Source organism: Ranitomeya imitator, chromosome 1 (genome assembly GCF_032444005.1).
Source record: "Ranitomeya imitator isolate aRanImi1 chromosome 1, aRanImi1.pri, whole genome shotgun sequence".
NCBI lineage: Eukaryota > Metazoa > Chordata > Amphibia > Anura > Dendrobatidae > Ranitomeya > Ranitomeya imitator.
Window position 1 is genome coordinate 130223444 of NC_091282.1, and position 19697 is coordinate 130243140.

A 19697-nucleotide genomic window follows, 5' to 3' on the forward strand; every position below is an offset into this window, starting at 1 on the left:
ACATTGTTTTTGGATTTTCTTCAGATGCTTCAGAAAAGTGCTGGTTTTTTGCAACGAATGGACTACATGGCTTAGGCCAAGCTGAAATTGTAGTAATATTGAATTGCTTGCCGAATGAAGACTGTGTTCCAAAGGATGTATTTAAACTAATGGTAAACATCTACAAGGATGCACAGAAAGGTACGGTGTGATGGCGACTTCTGTCCTGTGCCTTCATGCTCCCCTGGACTGTAAGACTATCCAAGAATGTGAGAGGAGCATTGTGGCGACAGTCTGCTAGTATTACTAGACTTGTAATGCCGACAGGCTGAGAGCACAATGATCTGATCCTCCATCACATCCTTTTCAGTCTTATGTTGGCACAATATGTAACGTTTCATAATTGTAAAAACTGATATTGGAGGTATACACTGGGAGGATTTCTCCTTCGCCTCATTGGGGACACAGGACTATGTGTGTTATACGGCTGCCACTAGTAGGCTGACACTAAGTGGACACACAAAAGATTAGCTCCTCCTCTGCAGTATACTTAGTGTCAGTAGGAGGTGCATGTGGTCTGATCTTCAGATCACATCTATAGCCTTTTTATTTTTCATTTTTATTTTTACTTCTGTATCTTCAAGGATTACATGGGCGACGGATCCCTTAAGGGCTCCGCTCTCCCCAAACCTACAACAGGCGGGAAAGTCAAGAGTCGCCTCCACGTACCCCCTCCTGCAATGTTTTTTCTTCACTGTGCCGAGATGTTTTTAGGGGTGACTGGTCTTTTCAGGGCACCGCTCTCCCCACACCTACAACAGATGAGAACATGGAGTGTCACCTCCATGTACCTCCCCTCTGCATCCAGGCTTACATAGCCGGACCAACAGCCCTGTTCCATCCTAGGGGATTTAACCCCTTGGATGTACAGAGGCTGTGATGGTGTCCGTGCGGCCGCCACTGCATCGCCACTGACTGAACAGCAGTGATGAATGGAGGGCGGACAGTCCCTCTCCACCTCCCTGTCAAAGGGATGGTCGATTGAAGGTTCCTTGCACCGTCCATAATGCAACTGACCTGAAAGCAGAAGTGCTTCTCAAAATCCAGGTCCTGTGCTGCGGAGGTCTCCAGACCGGGACGCACACCACCGATAAGTGTGGGCCCAGGACGTGGTGTGGCGAGAGCATCAGCACTGGCGGAGGGCTCCGGCACCAGCGGGTGAAGCGCTTACTTCACGGCCTCCCCTCTCCCCCGGGCGCTTTCCAGCCGACACGAAAAATTTAGACCCTGAGTTGGGCCTACTCTAAGGAAGCTCCGGCCCTTTGTCATGACGTTGCGGCGGTGCTCCGCCCATTTTTTGAGGTAGCAGCACCAGCTCCGCCGCCTTCTTGGCGCGTCTCGTTCTCGGCAACACTTCCCCCGGCAAATCTCGGCGGCCATCTTTCCTCGCTGTCCGCGTCTATGGGACAATAGCGCTGTCACCGCCTTCTTTTTTGTGCTTCTCGCACAAGGCGAGACTTCCTGGACTTTCAGCGGCCATCTTTTCCCACCGGCATTGTTCTGAACATGCAGCCTGGTCGCACATGGTGACATCCCCCACGGCTCCCATACCGATCGCATCGGATCCTTCTCACAGGCCGGCTCCCTGCTCCTACAGCCTGCCTATTCCTCTGCAGAGGACTGCTCACTAGGGGCCACAGGACCAGGGTAAGATCTGGACGGTGCTATATATACAGCTCTGGCAAAAATTAAGAGACCACTGCAAAATGTTCAGTTTGTCTGATTTTTCTCTTTATAGGTATATTTTTGAGTAAAGTGTAAATTGTTTTTATTCTATGAACTACTGACATGTCTCTGAAGTTCCAAGCAATCAATTTTGTATTTATTTTCTGAGAATGAGAAATGGTCAAAATAAAAAAAAAATGCATTGATTGCAGACCTCAAATAATGCAAAAACAACAAGTTCATAATAATTTAGTAACAACAATGTTAATGTTTTAACTCAGGAAGAGTTCAGAAATCAATATTTTGTGGAATAACCATGACTTTTAATCACAGCTTTCATGCGTCTTGGCATGCTTTCCACCAGTCTTTCACATTGCTTTTGGGTGACCTTATGCCACTCCTGGTACAAAAATTTAAGCAGTTCTTTGTTTGATGTCTTGTGACTATCCATCTTCCTCCTTAATTACATTCCAGAGGTTTTCAATAGGGTTCAGGTCTGGAAATTGGGCTGGCCATGACAGGCATTTGATGTGGTGGTCCTTCATCCACACCTTGATTGACCTAGCTGTGTGGCATTGTGCTTTGTCCTGCTGGAAAAACCAGTCCTCAGAGTTGGGGAACATTGCTTGAACAGAAGGAATCAACTGTTTTTCCAGGATAACCTTGTATGCGGCTTGATTCATACGTCCTTCGCAAAGAACAACCTGCCTAATTCCAGCCTTGCTGAAGCATCCCCAGATAATCACCGATCCTCCACCAAATTTCACAGTGGGTACAAGACACTGTGGCTTGTACGCCTCTCCTGGTCTCCGTCTAACCATTAGACGACCAGGTTTTGGGCAAAGCTGAAAATTAGACTCATCAGAGATTACCTTACTCCAGTCCTCTATGGTCCAATCCTTATGGTCTTTGGCAACCTTCAGCCTGGCTCTCCTTTGCTTCTCATTGATGAAAGGCTTTTTTCTACCTTTACGTGACTTGAGCCCTGCCAATAGGAACCTGGTACGAACTATTCTTGCCATGCACTTCACCCCAGCTGCCATTTGCCTTTCCTTTTGTAGGTCACTTGATGTCATCCTGCGGTTGCTGAGTGATATTCGAATAAGATAACTGTCATCCCGGTCAGTGGAGGGTCGTTTTCGCCCTCTGCCGGTCTGTAGCTTTGTTGTCCCAATATGTGCTGCTTGACCTTGTTGTAATGGACTGCCGTCTTAGAAATTTTAAGGATGGAGGCAACATGATGCTCACTGTGTCCCTCTGCTAGTAAAGCCAGAATTGAGCCCTTCTTTTCTTTACTCAAGACTTTTTTTTCTTTTCAACTCCTTTGGCATGGTTAAGTTATTTTTTCGCTCCGATTACTTTGGGAATATTACTAGCATTTGTATTGCCATCCAGCTTGTCCTATTGCAAGAGGATTGTGAACACCACAGCAGTGTTTTTTATACTTTCCTTCGTTAAATAAGATTTGGTTCAGGTGATCACCTAATCAGAAGCACATTAAGTAGAATGAGGTGTACTCTGGTTGGAATTCAACTGACACTGGAATGGAATGGTTGTCGGACATGTAGAGAAGCTGATTTTTCTAAAACTGTGCAGTGGTCGCTTAATTTTTGCGAGCGCTGTAGATATGTTATAATATCCCTTCTCTGCGATTACCACTGGGCTCTGCTACACACTATCCTCCCTATTGGAGCATAGCCGCAGCAAGGACATTTTGGGGTACACAATATTTTTTCCTAAAGTATCCAAAAAGGCCAACAAAACAGTGTTTTTCTCCTCTTGTACCTCTAGCCAGTCTGCGTTACCACGGGGACAGAGAACGCCACTTTGCAAGGCCTGTGATCCCGACTGTGCTCAGGAGTCCCCGCCACCACTGAACCCAGTGTACCTAGCCCCCTGAGTGTGCTTTGTTACTGTCACAGTCAATGGCTTCTCTGACTAAAGCAATTGAGTCCCTCCAAGATCCCACCACGGATCGGGGCATTGGTCTGCCTGTCTTAGACGGTTCCTCTACCTCACAGGAGCCACCGGCTAGCAGTGGTCGTTCTCAATCAAAAACTCCACAGGCATCTAGGAAACGGGTCCATATCTTGTCTCCCACACCGGAGCTCCACTTCCTTCTCCCCCTCACCTGGAGTTCATAGTAACCAGGACTGAGTCCGATGCCAATATGCCGCTTGATCTAGATTCTCCGGATTACCAGGCGACAGTGGGTATCCTCATTGAGGCCGTCAATCAGACTTTGAAGATTGACGAGGACTCTAATTGTGCCCCTGATCACGCGCTGTCCTTCAAGAGGACCAGACGCTCTCATAAGGTTTTGTCTAACCATCCCGAATTTCAGGACATTGTCCGGCGAAATAGGGAGCATCCGGACAAACTTTGCAGGTCAGAAACCCCTTGAAGCGAGATATCCATTTCCTTCGGATCTACGGAAGGAATGGGCAGAATCTCCTACGGTAGATCCCTCGGTATCATGTCTGTCCACCAAAACCCTCCTATCCTTGCCAGACTGTTCTTCCATTAAAGACCCCATGGACCTTCAGAAAATCTGGCGGTTCAGTTTTAGAACCGTCAGACGCGGCTCTCTCCCTCTTTTGCTGCAATGTGGGTAGCTAAGGCTATGGTCTCTTGTGCATATGCCTTGACCAGAACCATTCAGGATAGTGATCTTTCCCCGGAGGCAGCGGATGTGGCAAACCAGATCTCCCTAGCCGGGAATTATTTGGTACACGCTTCCCTGGACGCAGCTAACTGTGCCGCTCTTGCAGCTGCAAACTCCATCACCATTAGATGGGCATTGTGGAATGGGGAGTGGACTCTGCTGCTAAAAAGTTCTTAACATCTCTGCCTTACCAGAGCGGTTGTTTATTTGGAGAGCAGCTGGATCAGCTCATCTCCAGAGGAGGGAAAAGTAAACTCCTCCCCCAACAGAACTAAGCGACCATTTCGTCGGCAACAACAGACGTGGTTCCGGTCCTTTCACAACACTCCTGTCTGGTCCAATAAAGTTACTTCCTCTGGCTCGGGACTCTCATCCCATGGAGACAGGGGCCCCCAAGTTGCGTACAAGTCCAACCAGTCCTGGAAGAAACGTTCAATCCTGGTCCAAGGGAAGGTCCCATAGATTTTCAGCTCAATGACCCGTCAATTCCAACAGAGTAGGCGGCCATCTACTCCTATTTCGTCATACCTGGCTCTCTGTCGTTCACGACGAATGGGTCAGTGACCTGGTGTCTTCCAGTTACCCCCCCCCCCCCCCCCCCAAAAAAAAAAAAAAAAAAAAACAGAAGCACAGGCATGACCCTTCTATTGAGCCATCGATTCCCTACGCCTAAACAGTCATTGTTCCGGTCCAGAAAACGAGAGATTCAAGGGGTTCTACTCTTATTCGTAGTTCCAAAGAAAGACGGAACGGTGCCGTCTCCTACGGTAGATCCCTCGGTATCATGTCTGTCCACCAAAACCCTCCTATCCTTGCCAGACTGTTCTTCCATTAAAGACCCCATGGACCTTCAGAAAATCTGGCGGTTCAGTTTTAGAACCGTCAGACGCGGCTCTCTCCCTCTTTTGCTGCAATGTGGGTAGCTAAGGCTATGGTCTCTTGTGCATATGCCTTGACCAGAACCATTCAGGATAGTGATCTTTCCCCGGAGGCAGCGGATGTGGCAAACCAGATCTCCCTAGCCGGGAATTATTTGGTACACGCTTCCCTGGACGCAGCTAACTGTGCCGCTCTTGCAGCTGCAAACTCCATCACCATTAGATGGGCATTGTGGAATGGGGAGTGGACTCTGCTGCTAAAAAGTTCTTAACATCTCTGCCTTACCAGAGCGGTTGTTTATTTGGAGAGCAGCTGGATCAGCTCATCTCCAGAGGAGGGAAAAGTAAACTCCTCCCCCAACAGAACTAAGCGACCATTTCGTCGGCAACAACAGACGTGGTTCCGGTCCTTTCACAACACTCCTGTCTGGTCCAATAAAGTTACTTCCTCTGGCTCGGGACTCTCATCCCATGGAGACAGGGGCCCCCAAGTTGCGTACAAGTCCAACCAGTCCTGGAAGAAACGTTCAATCCTGGTCCAAGGGAAGGTCCCATAGATTTTCAGCTCAATGACCCGTCAATTCCAACAGAGTAGGCGGCCATCTACTCCTATTTCGTCATACCTGGCTCTCTGTCGTTCACGACGAATGGGTCAGTGACCTGGTGTCTTCCAGTTACCCCCCCCCCCCCCCCCCCCCCCCAAAAAAAAAAAAAAAAAAAAAAAACAGAAGCACAGGCATGACCCTTCTATTGAGCCATCGATTCCCTACGCCTAAACAGTCATTGTTCCGGTCCAGAAAACGAGAGATTCAAGGGGTTCTACTCTTATTCGTAGTTCCAAAGAAAGACGGAACGGTGCCGTCTCCTACGGTAGATCCCTCGGTATCATGTCTGTCCACCAAAACCCTCCTATCCTTGCCAGACTGTTCTTCCATTAAAGACCCCATGGACCTTCAGAAAATCTGGCGGTTCAGTTTTAGAACCGTCAGACGCGGCTCTCTCCCTCTTTTGCTGCAATGTGGGTAGCTAAGGCTATGGTCTCTTGTGCATATGCCTTGACCAGAACCATTCAGGATAGTGATCTTTCCCCGGAGGCAGCGGATGTGGCAAACCAGATCTCCCTAGCCGGGAATTATTTGGTACACGCTTCCCTGGACGCAGCTAACTGTGCCGCTCTTGCAGCTGCAAACTCCATCACCATTAGATGGGCATTGTGGAATGGGGAGTGGACTCTGCTGCTAAAAAGTTCTTAACATCTCTGCCTTACCAGAGCGGTTGTTTATTTGGAGAGCAGCTGGATCAGCTCATCTCCAGAGGAGGGAAAAGTAAACTCCTCCCCCAACAGAACTAAGCGACCATTTCGTCGGCAACAACAGACGTGGTTCCGGTCCTTTCACAACACTCCTGTCTGGTCCAATAAAGTTACTTCCTCTGGCTCGGGACTCTCATCCCATGGAGACAGGGGCCCCCAAGTTGCGTACAAGTCCAACCAGTCCTGGAAGAAACGTTCAATCCTGGTCCAAGGGAAGGTCCCATAGATTTTCAGCTCAATGACCCGTCAATTCCAACAGAGTAGGCGGCCATCTACTCCTATTTCGTCATACCTGGCTCTCTGTCGTTCACGACGAATGGGTCAGTGACCTGGTGTCTTCCAGTTACCCCCCCCCCCCCCCCCCCCAAAAAAAAACAAAAAAAAAAACAGAAGCACAGGCATGACCCTTCTATTGAGCCATCGATTCCCTACGCCTAAACAGTCATTGTTCCGGTCCAGAAAACGAGAGATTCAAGGGGTTCTACTCTTATTCGTAGTTCCAAAGAAAGACGGAACGGTGCCGTCTCCTACGGTAGATCCCTCGGTATCATGTCTGTCCACCAAAACCCTCCTATCCTTGCCAGACTGTTCTTCCATTAAAGACCCCATGGACCTTCAGAAAATCTGGCGGTTCAGTTTTAGAACCGTCAGACGCGGCTCTCTCCCTCTTTTGCTGCAATGTGGGTAGCTAAGGCTATGGTCTCTTGTGCATATGCCTTGACCAGAACCATTCAGGATAGTGATCTTTCCCCGGAGGCAGCGGATGTGGCAAACCAGATCTCCCTAGCCGGGAATTATTTGGTACACGCTTCCCTGGACGCAGCTAACTGTGCCGCTCTTGCAGCTGCAAACTCCATCACCATTAGATGGGCATTGTGGAATGGGGAGTGGACTCTGCTGCTAAAAAGTTCTTAACATCTCTGCCTTACCAGAGCGGTTGTTTATTTGGAGAGCAGCTGGATCAGCTCATCTCCAGAGGAGGGAAAAGTAAACTCCTCCCCCAACAGAACTAAGCGACCATTTCGTCGGCAACAACAGACGTGGTTCCGGTCCTTTCACAACACTCCTGTCTGGTCCAATAAAGTTACTTCCTCTGGCTCGGGACTCTCATCCCATGGAGACAGGGGCCCCCAAGTTGCGTACAAGTCCAACCAGTCCTGGAAGAAACGTTCAATCCTGGTCCAAGGGAAGGTCCCATAGATTTTCAGCTCAATGACCCGTCAATTCCAACAGAGTAGGCGGCCATCTACTCCTATTTCGTCATACCTGGCTCTCTGTCGTTCACGACGAATGGGTCAGTGACCTGGTGTCTTCCAGTTACCCCCCCCCCCCCCCCCCAAAAAAAAAAAAAAAAAAAAAACAGAAGCACAGGCATGACCCTTCTATTGAGCCATCGATTCCCTACGCCTAAACAGTCATTGTTCCGGTCCAGAAAACGAGAGATTCAAGGGGTTCTACTCTTATTCGTAGTTCCAAAGAAAGACGGAACGGTGCCGTCCATTCTGGACCTGAAACTTCTCAACCACTTCAAGATCCTGCACTTAAGGATGGAGTCCCTCTGTTCTGTTATCTCTTCGATGGAAAAGGGGAAGTTCCTAGCGTCAATCGACATCCGTGATGCTTACCTGCATATCCCAGTTTTCCCACCTCACCAGCAGTTTCTGCACTTCGCCATCCGCGAGGAACATTTCCAGTTTATATCCTTGCCCTTCTGCCTTGCCACCGCTCCCAGAGTGTTCATGAAGGTCATGGCAGTCATCATGTCCATTCTACACTCTTGGGGTGTGGTCGTTGTACCATGCCTAGATGACCACCTTGTCAAGGGCCCATCTTTCCAAGCATGCGCAGAGTTCGTCCGCATCACCTTGGACACACTTTCTCGCCCTGAGCTGGCTGATAAACTTAGACAAATCTTCCCAGGTCCCAGCTCACCAGATTTCCTTTTTGGGAATGACCCTGGACACCTCCCGAGGGTTGGCGAGTCTCCCTTGAGAAAAGGTGTTGGCCCTTCGACATGGAGCCCTGGCACTTTGTTGCCCAGATCCTCTCTCCTACCGATTCTGTGTGAGAGTCCTGGGCAGGATGGTAGCAGCGATGGAAGCTATTCCTTTCGCCCCGTTAAATCTTCGACCTCTTCAGCATGTGCTTCTGGCAGCCTGGAACAGGAACGCGTTCTCTTTCGACCGGCTGTGCCACTCGTCTCTGCGGCTCAGGCAGGAGCTCAGGTGGTGGACGTTGCAGTTGTCCCTCACCCAGGGAAAATCTTTCCTTCTGGTCCAATGGCTGGTGGTCACCACAGACGCCAGTCTCCTGGGCTGGGGGGGCTGTCTTTTGACATCACACTGCCCAGGGGCTTTGGTCTCCTCATGAGACACTTCTCCCTATCAACATTCTGGAAATCCGGGCAATTCGATTGACCCTGCGACGGTTCCATCACCTCCTAGCGGGTTGCCCAATCCAAATACAATCGGACAATGCCACAGCCGTGGCATATAGCAACAATCAGGGGGGCATCCGCAGCAGGGCTGCAATGTGTGAGATGAAGCACATTCTCCGTTGAGCCGAGAGAAGCCACTCGGTCATCTCAGCGGTCAACATTCCGGGCATGGAAAACTGGGCGGCAGACTTCCTCAGTCAGCTGCCAGGGTCTCGCTACGGGGGAGTGATCGCTGCATCTGGAGTTCTTCCAGCAGATTTGTCATCACTGGGGGACTCCAGACGTCAACCTGATGGCTTTAAGACTCAACGCCAAGGTGCCAGAGTTCATTGCTCGGTCCCGAGATCCAGAGGCCACTGGGACGGATGCACTGGTCCTTCCGTGGCGTCAGTTTAGTCTCCCGTATGTGTTCACCCCCCCCCCGTTTCCGTTGCTTTCACGGATCATCAGGAAGATCAAATCAGAAGGAGATCGTGATCCTAGTCGCTCTGGACTGACCACGCCGTGGTACACACGGAGTTGGTACAGCTCATCGCCAACGTTCCCTGGCGCCTTATGGATCGACCAGATTTGCTCTCACAGGGCCCAGTTTACCACCAGAACTCAGGGGCTGTGTTTAATGGCATGGCCGTTGAATCCTGGGTTTTAACCCAATCCAGGTTCTCTAAAGAAGTGGTTTCCACCATGATTAGAACCAGAAAACCTGCGTCCATGCGTATTTATGACTGTACCTGGAAGTCTTTTTTCGCAAGGTGCAGGGACCATGGTCATTCTCCTCTCGTTTTCTCTTTTCTGGCAATCCTAGAGTTTCTTCAGACTGGCCTGGACTCGGACCTCAAAGGTCAGATTTCTTCCTTATCTGTCTTGTTCCAGCACAGGATCGCTTCCAAATTGCAGGTGAAGACTTTCATTCAGGGGGTCTCCCATTTGGTACCCCCCTATAGAATGCTTTTGGACCCCTGGGACATTAACCTGGTCCTGAATGTTCTACAGTGATCCCCCTTTGAACTTCCTGCAGGACATCTCTCACCCACCTTTCATGGAAGGTGGCTTTTCTTGTCGCGGTGATGTCAATCAGATGGGTATTGGAGTTAGCTGCCCTGTCCTGTCGAGCTCCTTTTCTAATGATTCACCTATACAAGGTAGTTCTCAGACCTTCTCCATCTTTCTTGCCCGAGGTGGTCTCTTCCTTTCACCTTAACGAGGATATTGTCCTGCCTTCATTTTGCCTGACTCCAGTGCACCGTTTTGAGAGAGCTCTTCACACCCTGGATCTGGTGAGGGCTCTCAGAAGGTACGTCTCACGAACGGCTTTTAAAAAGGACGACTTTTGTTCTTCCTGAGGGTCACAGGAAGGGACTTGCCGCTTCTAAGGCCACAGTAGCCAGGTGGATCCGCTTGGCTATTTAAGAGTTTTGCTATGTCAGGAACAAGGCTATCCCAGCGGGGATTAAGGCACACTCCACTCGTGCAGTGGGGTCCTCCTGGGCCATTCAGCACAAGGCGTCGGCGGAACAAGTTTGCAAGGCTGCGACCTGGTTCAGTTTGCACACCTTCTCAAAGCATTACAACATTCACTCTCAGGCCTCAGCAGATGCGAGCATTGGGAGATGAATCTTGCAGGCCGCGGTAACACATCTCTAGACGGCTGGTGCGTGAGGTTTGTTTTATCCTGTCAGTTTCCCCACCCACGGACTGCTTTAGGACGTCCCATGGTCCTGTGTCACCCAATGAGGCCAAGAAGAAACAGTGATTTTTGTTTTCCCCACGTAAAATCCTTTTCTCTGAGCCACTCATTGGGGGACACAGCACCCATCCTGTTGGCCTAATGGCTTGAGTATGTTCTTTGGTTTGACGTTGGTGTACTCTAATATTGTTCTTTTTGTTTTCTACTGCTTTGTCACGGAACTGGTTCGGCTGGAGCCAGTGTGTGGTGTATACTGCAGAGGAGGAGCTAATCTTTTTGTGTCCACTTTGTGTCAGCCTCCTGGTGGCAGCTGTATAACACCCATGGTCCTGTGTCCCCCAAGGAGTGGCTCGGAGAAAAGGATTTTACTGTGAGTACACATAAATCTCTGTTTCTTAGCATGTACTCCTGCTGGTAGGCCATGACAACATTTTCATGGGAGTTTTTGTTTTCTTTTCAAAAGTAAACCATTTTTTTGTTCACTATTAAGGGGGTTTTCACCTACAGTACTTGGGACAACTCCTGAATGCTATAGTCAACCTAATAGCGGTTGTTGATGGGATGCAGTTCTCAAACTCCCCTTGGATGTTCACGTTTTGTCTAGGTAATTGTGAGAATTGCAACCCAGTATGAAAGAAGATGTACACTACTTGAGAAACTTTTAAACTTTGTCTTGTTTTTTACTTTGTTTTAAAACATTTTTTCTTAATGCTTCCTAGTTTCACCAGAGTACTTTAACCTACTGTCATTTGATTGCATTGATAATGCAGTACATCAATAATAATATATGGTAAACATGGAGGCTATAGCAACTTTTTGGCACACCAGATTTGTTCTGTGGGGATGTCAATGGGCTGACAAAGGGAGCGATCACCTTCTGTCAAGACATCTCACATTCAAGATGTACTGTAGAGGGAAAGAAAGTGCAAACAATAGGTTGACCCTATTAGTGGAGAAGAAAAATATTTAAAAAAATGATGCTGCTCAGCTAAGAGCATATGGAGTACCTCTTTAAAAACAACAGTTGCTGCTGTCTTGTGGCTGTAAAGACTGTCTGTGCGAATGGATAAATTGGCTCCTTTTTCAAGTTAAAAATATTACAACTGTTTTTTTCTTTCCTAATTTTTTTTTTACTTGATAAGGATGCCAGTTTGTTGTTGAAAACATGTAGTTAAATAAAAAAAAACTTTGTACTACTACTACAGCAGCAATAACTGTTTATCCAGCCACCTATGCAGCCTATCTTTAAAGTATTTTTATTCGGACTCCCATGACAGCACCACGAGAGAGGGGATCCGTCCTTCAGGAACAGGAAACCTACAGATACAAAAAGGGCGGCACCTCTCCCACGCATCAGTTGGTTTCCTGTTCCTGATGGGACAGGATCCTTCAGAAGAAGTCTCATGGATCCCAGGCCGGCCGGATCAGGTAGCGGGGGGGTCTCCTACCTCGGTCGGTGCGGAGTTCCTGGAGATGTCACGGTGGTCCTGGCTGGGCTGTGGCGTTTGCAGCAGGGAGCGGAGTCCGGAGGATATCCGTCTCCATGGAAGCCAGCGCCAGGTAAGTATTCCCGCGGGTTCTTCTGCTCCGGCGGTGCACTGATGCCGGAGGTGATCTGTGCAGAGCCGGGGAGTGATGGTGGGCGCTGTCCGGACTCATTGAGGAAGCCTTGATGGGCCACAGTGACGTCGAAGGTGGAGCCAGTGTGCTCTCCCGGTCGCCAGGGTTAGTGCGCATGCGTGGTTAATCCAAGATGGCGGCGCCCACCAGAATAGGACGCTGGACACTTGCACGCGTCCTTCAGGCCGGTCGGTGCACCTGTAGGGGTGGAGAGCCAAGCGGAGGAGGGCGAGGCTGATCTGCTGACCGGAGGCGGGGATATAAGCAAGCTCCAGGGAAGGACCCATGCTTCTGGCCTCATTTTCTGTGCACAATGGAGAGTGATCATGAGCAGCAGCCTCAGCTGCTAGAAGATGTGCGGAAGCCTAAGGAGAAAGAGAGCGTGACAGACGGAGTGACTAGTCCTGTCGTAAGAGCTCCTCCAGACAGGGATCAGAAGCATCGACTGTGAAAATCCCCCCTCGTATTTTGGTACCTATTTGCTGCAGGCACTTGTAAGTGATCTACGTGAATGTTCACTCAGTGACGCGGTTCCCCCTTATATTTTTTTTATCTAGGGGAAGAAGTGCACTGGTAGGGCTAAACACAAGGAATGCGCCCACTGTGGAGTCCCCTTACCAGATTCGTGCCTGAAATATTATGGACCCCCTGTATCCAGCAGACTGTGAGGTCTCAGGAAGGGGTGGAGTGGCATTACGTCTAGGTAGACTATATTCTTTTACTATCCTCCCCCAGGTAGCAGAAGAATCTCCTAATGTTACTGCAAACCTGAAAGATGTAGTCAGGGCAGAAGTAAGGTAATCCCTGAAGTCCATGTCTCAAGTAAAGAGCTCAAGATACAAAGCCCCTTTGAACTCGGATTCTTCGGCGGAAGGAGAGAAAGATGAGCGTTCCTCTGATTCAATTCTCTCACCCTCTTCGTCAAAGGAAGACTCTGCTAGTTTTTTGCTTGCCCCTAGACAGAGTAGATAAACTGGTAAAACGGTCAGGGGTACTATTGGCATAGCGGAATCCAAACCGCAGCTATCCATGCAGGAGGTCATGTTTATTGGGCTGGAACAAAGGAAGCGAAGGTCTTTCCCTTTAAATGAAAAGATCCAGGAGCTAATTTGCCGGGAATGGAAAAAGCCAGAGAAGAGGGGCTCTTAACCACAAGCTCTTAAATGTAGATACCCCTTTGAGGATCCGGCAGTTAATACCTGGGACAGCCCCTGTTAAATATGCTTATTTCGCACATTTATTTAATCAGGACTCTTTACCAGATGCAGTATTCTTAAAGAAAAATGTCATGATATTTTCATAAAAAAATGTAGTGGTTTATTGGATTGTCCACAAAAAACCCACATTGCAGCAAAACATAAAATAGTTGAAGTATTTACAAAGATTGTCCAATTGAGATTCTAAATGGTAAATGGCGTCTGTCTATGTCATGGAGTAGAAGTCATCATGGCTACCGGTTGTTCATTTCTTCTGTGAGTCTGAAGTCTGTGGAGAGTGGAGGTGACAGCCCCCACGTGACAGCCCCCCACCCTCCTAAAAGCCGTAGATTATACATGTCTCATAGAACACGTGTTCTCTCTATATGTTGTTAACATTACTCTGAGCTACATATACAGAAAAAACTTTTGTAATGTCAGCGAGAGGCAATGTGCTCAGTACAGAATTGAGAATAAGAATAATTCAATTAATAATTAATATTTAACAGCCCCCAAGTTAGATGCCACGGTAGCCAAAGCATCAAAAAGGGCCTCGCTACCTTTTGAAGACATGAGGACCCTTAAAGACAGAAAGGCAGAGACCTTCCTTAAGGGAACCTGGGAGATGGTGGCCGGTTCCCTAAGACTAGCGGTAGCAGCAACTTGTACGGCAAGATCCATGATGGTCTGGCTGGACCAACTAGAGTCCCAGTTAAAAGAAGGGGCTGCTAGAGATACAATTTAGGTGGCTTGCCAGTGATTCAGGAAACTGCAGCTTTCCTATCGGATGTCTCAATTGACTTTTAGAATGGCGGCCTGAGCAGCAGGACTTAACAACGCGGCCGCAGAGCCTTGTGGCTTAAATGCTAGCCGGGGGACATCCAATCAAGGTCAAAACTCTGTGCTATCCTGTGCAAAGGGGAGTATCTATTTGGTCCAACCCTGGATAAGTTGCTGGATAAGGCAGGGGATAAGAAAAAGTTCCCAAATTTATAGTCTACGTCCTACGGACGTCCTTTCAATAGGAGGTTTGGTCAGGGAAGAAGACACACATCATCACCCGCTAGAGACAGTTTCAGATGGGAGGCTAAACGAAGGAGAAGTATGGGCTTTATGTTCAGGCTCTCTTCAAGAGAGCGTAAGAAGCCCGACAAATGATTAGCAATTCCCGGGGGGGGGGGCGCTGGGGGATTTGGGAGATTGTCGGCATTCCTTCCAGCACGGTTAGAGATCACAAATAGTGACTGGGTGTGGAACATACCGTATATACTCGAGTATAAGCCGACCCGAGTATAAGCAGAGACCCCTAATTTTGCCATAAAAAACTGGGAAAACTTAATGACTCGAGTATAAGCCTAGGGTGGAAAATGCAGCAGCTACCGGTAAATGTCAAAAATAAAAATAGATACCAATAAAAGTAAAATTAATTGAGACATCAGTAGGTTAAGTGTTTTTGAATATCCATATTGAATCAGGAGCCCCATATAATGCTCCATACAGTTTATGATGGGCCCCATAAGATGCTCTATACAAAATACGCCCCATATAATTCTCCATACAGTTTATGATGGACCCCATAAGATGCTCAATTCAAAATGCACCCCATATAATGCAGCACCAATGGTCATTATGGCACCATAAGATGCTCCATACAGACATTTGCCCCATATAATGCTCCACAAATGCGGATTATGACCCCATGAGATGCTCCATACAGTCATTTGCCCCATATGCTGTTGCTATATTCACCCCCGGCACTTGCTATATTCACCTGCTCCGCGCCCTCTGACCTGAGCGTCAGTGTAGAGGATGCAGAAGACGCAGCAGCGGCCGGCGACGGTGGAACGGGGAGCAGGTGAATATCATGCACTGCTTGTACTCACCTGCTCCTGGCGGGGTCCCTGCTTCCCCGGCGCGGTCCCTGCTTCCCCGGCGCGGTCCCTGCTTCCCCGGCGCGGCAGCTTCTTCCTGTATTGAGCGGTCACATGGTACCGCTCATTACAGTAATGAATATGCGGCTCCACCCCTGGAGTGGGGTCCATATTCATTACTGTAATGAGCGGTACCATGTGACTGCTCAATCCAGGAAGAAGCTGCCGGGGAACCAGGGACCGCACCAGGAGCAGGTGAGTATACTTAGACAGCTGCCACTCCACCTCCCGTGCCGACCCATGGGTAAGACTCGAGTATAAGCCAAGAGGGGCAAATTCAGCATAAAAAAATGGGCTGAAATTCTCGGCTTAAACGCAAGTATATACGGTAATAGCTAATGGACTCAAGCTTGAGTTCAGTTTTTATTCCGCGGAATAACTTTAAATTAACTCCCTTGCGCTCTTCCCCTCTTGAACAGACGGCATTGAAAACAGAGTTTTTGAATTTATGCCTTAAAAATGTCCTGGTGGAGGTTCCAGAATCGGAGAGAGGTAGAGGATTCTACTCTCCTCTGTTCCTCATTCATAAACCTGATCAATCATTTAGAACCATTATTAATCTTCGTTCCCTAAGTGAGTTTCTAATCAATCGAACCTTTAAGATAGAATCAATCAGTTCATCAGTAAAGATGTTGTTTGAAAATTGTTTCATGGCGGTCATCGATTTGAGAGACGCGTACTATAATGTACCTATCCATACAGATTTCCAGCAATTCCTGAGGGTGGCGGTGTCCATGAAGGGGGTAGTCCGCCATTTTCAGTTTATGGCGCTTGCCTTCGGTTTATCGGCTGCCCCTCCGGGTATTCACCAAATTACGGTAGTTCCTGAAGTCATGGCTCATCTGCGGGAGTTGAATATTCTTATTGTCCCCTACTTAGATGACTTCCTGATAGTGGGTAATTCAGTAGATCATTGCCTGTCACAAATAGAAAAAACTAGGGCCAGGCTAGAGCATTTAGGCTGGATAATAAATTGAGAAATCCCGGTTGCAGCCTTTAAGAGTCCAGAAATTTCTAGGCCTACTGCTAGATTCTGAAGCCCAACAATGTCGTCTATCACCAGACAAGTTAATGCACATTCAACAGCAGGTGTTAAAGGCAATTAATATACCCTCCATGACCCTCAGGCAGGCCATGTTCCTATTAGGGTCCCTGATGTCATGTATCCCAGCCGTCAGGTGGGCTGTTTCACACTAGACCCCTACAGAAGAATGTCTTAGTTAACTATAGAGCCTTGGGGGTCCCTGCAGAGCCAAATATCGTTGAGCTCGTTAACCATCAAGTCTCTTAGGTGGTGGCTGGACAAGGACAAATTATCTTCTGGAGTTCCCTGGGTAACCCACATAACCCGTGTAATAACCACGGATGCTAGCTCCTCAGGGTGGGGGACCCATATGGGTGACATCGTAGTCCAAGGACTATGGGACTCCCAGGTGGGATACTCGTCCAAAGAGAGGGAGTTGTTGGCAATAGAATTATCAGTTAAAAAGCTCCTCGTATATCTACAGGGTCACCATGTCAAGATTCTTTCGGACAACCAAGTGGCGGTAGCCTATGTCAACCACCAAGGTGGAACATGCTCCGAGGCTCTGATGCAAGTATCAGAACCCCTATTTCAAAACAGCCGAAAGACTTTTTCAATCTTTGACAGCGCTTCATTTCAGAGGAAAGGACAACATAAGAGCAGACTTTCTAAGCCGCAATACCCTAAGACAGGGAGAGTGGTCTTTGAACAGGGACATCTTCAACCAGATTGTCCACAAATGGGGACAACCGGAGGTAGACCTCTTTGCCAACAGGAGAAACAGAAAAGAAAGGAAATTCTGTTACTTGAATCCCAGAGAGAATCCTCTGGTAGCGGACGCATTCCTAACAAAATGGGACTTCTCCCTGGCGAACGCATTCCCGCCATTAGCCCTGTTACCTCTGGTGGTGAGAAAAATCAGGGAAGACCGGGCAAGGGTCATACCAATCGCCCCATTTTGGCAGGGGAGGACCTGGTTCGTAGGGCTCAGGACTATGTCGGTATGCGATCTCTGGGTACTTCCAGACCTTCCGGATCTGCTCTGCCAGAGGCCGATCAACCATCCACAAGTGACAAGACTTTATTTAACGACGTGGAGTTTGAAAGGTCATTGTTGACAAATAGAGGCTTCTCCCCGAATTTAGTGGACACCCTTCTGAAGAGTAGAAAACAAATCACAACAAAAATTTACGCTAGAACCTGGAGGCGATTCCTAGCCTCTTCTGAGTTTAGTGTCGAAGAGGGGGTACCGGTGCAACAGATCTTAGAATTTCTTCAGAAGGGTTTGGAATTGGGCCTTTCCACGAGTACACTAAAAGAGCAGGTCTCAGCCCTGGGGGCCCTATTTTCCTGTAATACTGCCAATATTTATTGGATCTCTAGATTTATTAAGGCCGCTGGGAGAGCTAGGCCCAAGCACAAGAATGGGCATACTAATAGAACAGATGATACATAGGTCTGTGTTTATATCAAAATACTAAATTTATTAATAAAAATAGCAACAAGAAGACAAATGTAGTGAGGGATTAATCACAATGGAATATTACACAAAAATGGTGCACAAAATAGGTAGCGCAGGGACCAAGACTGCAATAAATAGGGTAAGGATGATTCACAAAACATAGTCTATATTGTGCCCAAGAGATACCCCATATATTATCTCCAAAGTATAAATACGGTTATAAAAACCTACAAACCTCAAACATGGGGTATAGCCGTGGTATATACTATCATAGGTTTGCCCCCACCGGTCACAGGGTGACCGTCAATCACCTTCCAACAAGAATGTCGTGGACCCGTTCAAGAATAGCAACATACGGTACAAAGAATACAATATTACCGGTGATGACAGGGCAAGGAGAATGCAGCCAAGTCCGTGCGCGTCCGCCCCGACACAAGAATAGAAGCATGCCGTGAGATCTCAACCTAGTCCTTTCTGCTTTGACAGAGGCCCCGTTTGAACCCCTGAAGTCAGCCTCGATTAAGATGCCATCCCTTAAAAAAGTATTCTTGATAGCAATAACATCTGCTCGTACAGTAGGGGATATTCAGGCACTTTCCAGACTTCCCCCTTATACAGAATTCTTGCAGGACAGGGTAGTCCTAAGCCCAGACCCAGCTTACCCAAAATAGCATCCCACTTTCACAGGTCACAAGAGATAATCCTTCCCTCTTTTCTCCCTAACCCTTCTAACCCTAAAGAAGAGAAGCTTCATACATTAGACGTTCGAAGATGCCTACTACAATATATATCGGCTACTAATCCTTGGAAAATGGATAATGCATTATTTTTGTCCTTCCAAGGTCCTAGGAAAGGGCTTTGAGTATCAAAATGCACGCTAGCCAAATGGATTAGGCTATCTCTCTAGCTTATACTGCAGGTGGGGGTCCGGCTCCACAGAATCTGAAGGCGCATTCCACACGGACCATGGTATCATCCTGGGCAGAAAGATCTGGAGTGTCAATCGACCAGATATGTAAGGCAGCCACATGGTCCTCTCCTTCCACCTGTTTTAAACACTATCCGTTAGACCTGGGGAGCTCCTCAGATCTCGCCTTCGGGTTAAGGGTACTGCAGGCCATAGTCCACCCCCCCAAGGTAGCTTACATCTCTGTAATTCTCTCGTGGTGCTATCATGGGAGTCTGAATAAAACATTAAGTTACTTACCGGAAACAGCATTTTTCGGAGGCCCATGACAGCACCCTTAGTTCCCTCCCTTTCATGTGGCGGCTGCATTCCTTCTTATAAGGTTTCACGTGTGTTAATTAAACTACAGTTAAAACGATATATTTTGTATATATTTCTATATATTGGTTATATATTTGTGCCATTAACCGTGGAGGTCCTCTCAAGCTCTGAAATACAACTGATGCGTGGGAGAGGTGCCGCACTTTGCATCTGTAGGTTTCTTGTTCCTGAAGGGCGGATCCCCTCTCTCGTGGTGCTGTCATTGGCCTCCGAAAAATGCCGTTACCGGTAAGTAACTTAATACTTTTACCTACTGGTTACTCCTCACATGCTGGCTGTGTACTGCCAGCTCCTACAACTGATGGAATGGTCAGAACTCCGGTGCCCATGTCATCCCCGAGACGTAACTTTGTCGGATTTCGTTAAACTACTTGCAATCTAGATGTGCAGTTAGATCCAAAGGGGCTAAATTTAATGGTTGGTTGGAAAAACCAACAATTCTAATATTTTTGTCAATTAAAATCATGTCCTCTGCTCTTCAGGTCAATTTCAC

At 48.0% G+C, this 19697-nt stretch overlaps 1 protein-coding gene across 5 annotated transcripts in view; it reads left to right on the forward strand.

Annotated features, from left to right (window-relative positions):
• The window catches only part of ZFYVE16 (zinc finger FYVE-type containing 16), a 103893-nt gene that overhangs the window by 33442 nt on the left and 50754 nt on the right, over positions 1–19697 (forward strand). For all 5 annotated transcript variants that reach the window (XM_069750960.1, XM_069750934.1, XM_069750951.1 and 2 more), the window contains one exon: positions 25–180. In XM_069750960.1, coding sequence (XP_069607061.1) covers positions 25–180 — 156 coding nt within the window. The remainder of the gene's footprint in view (positions 1–24; positions 181–19697) is intronic.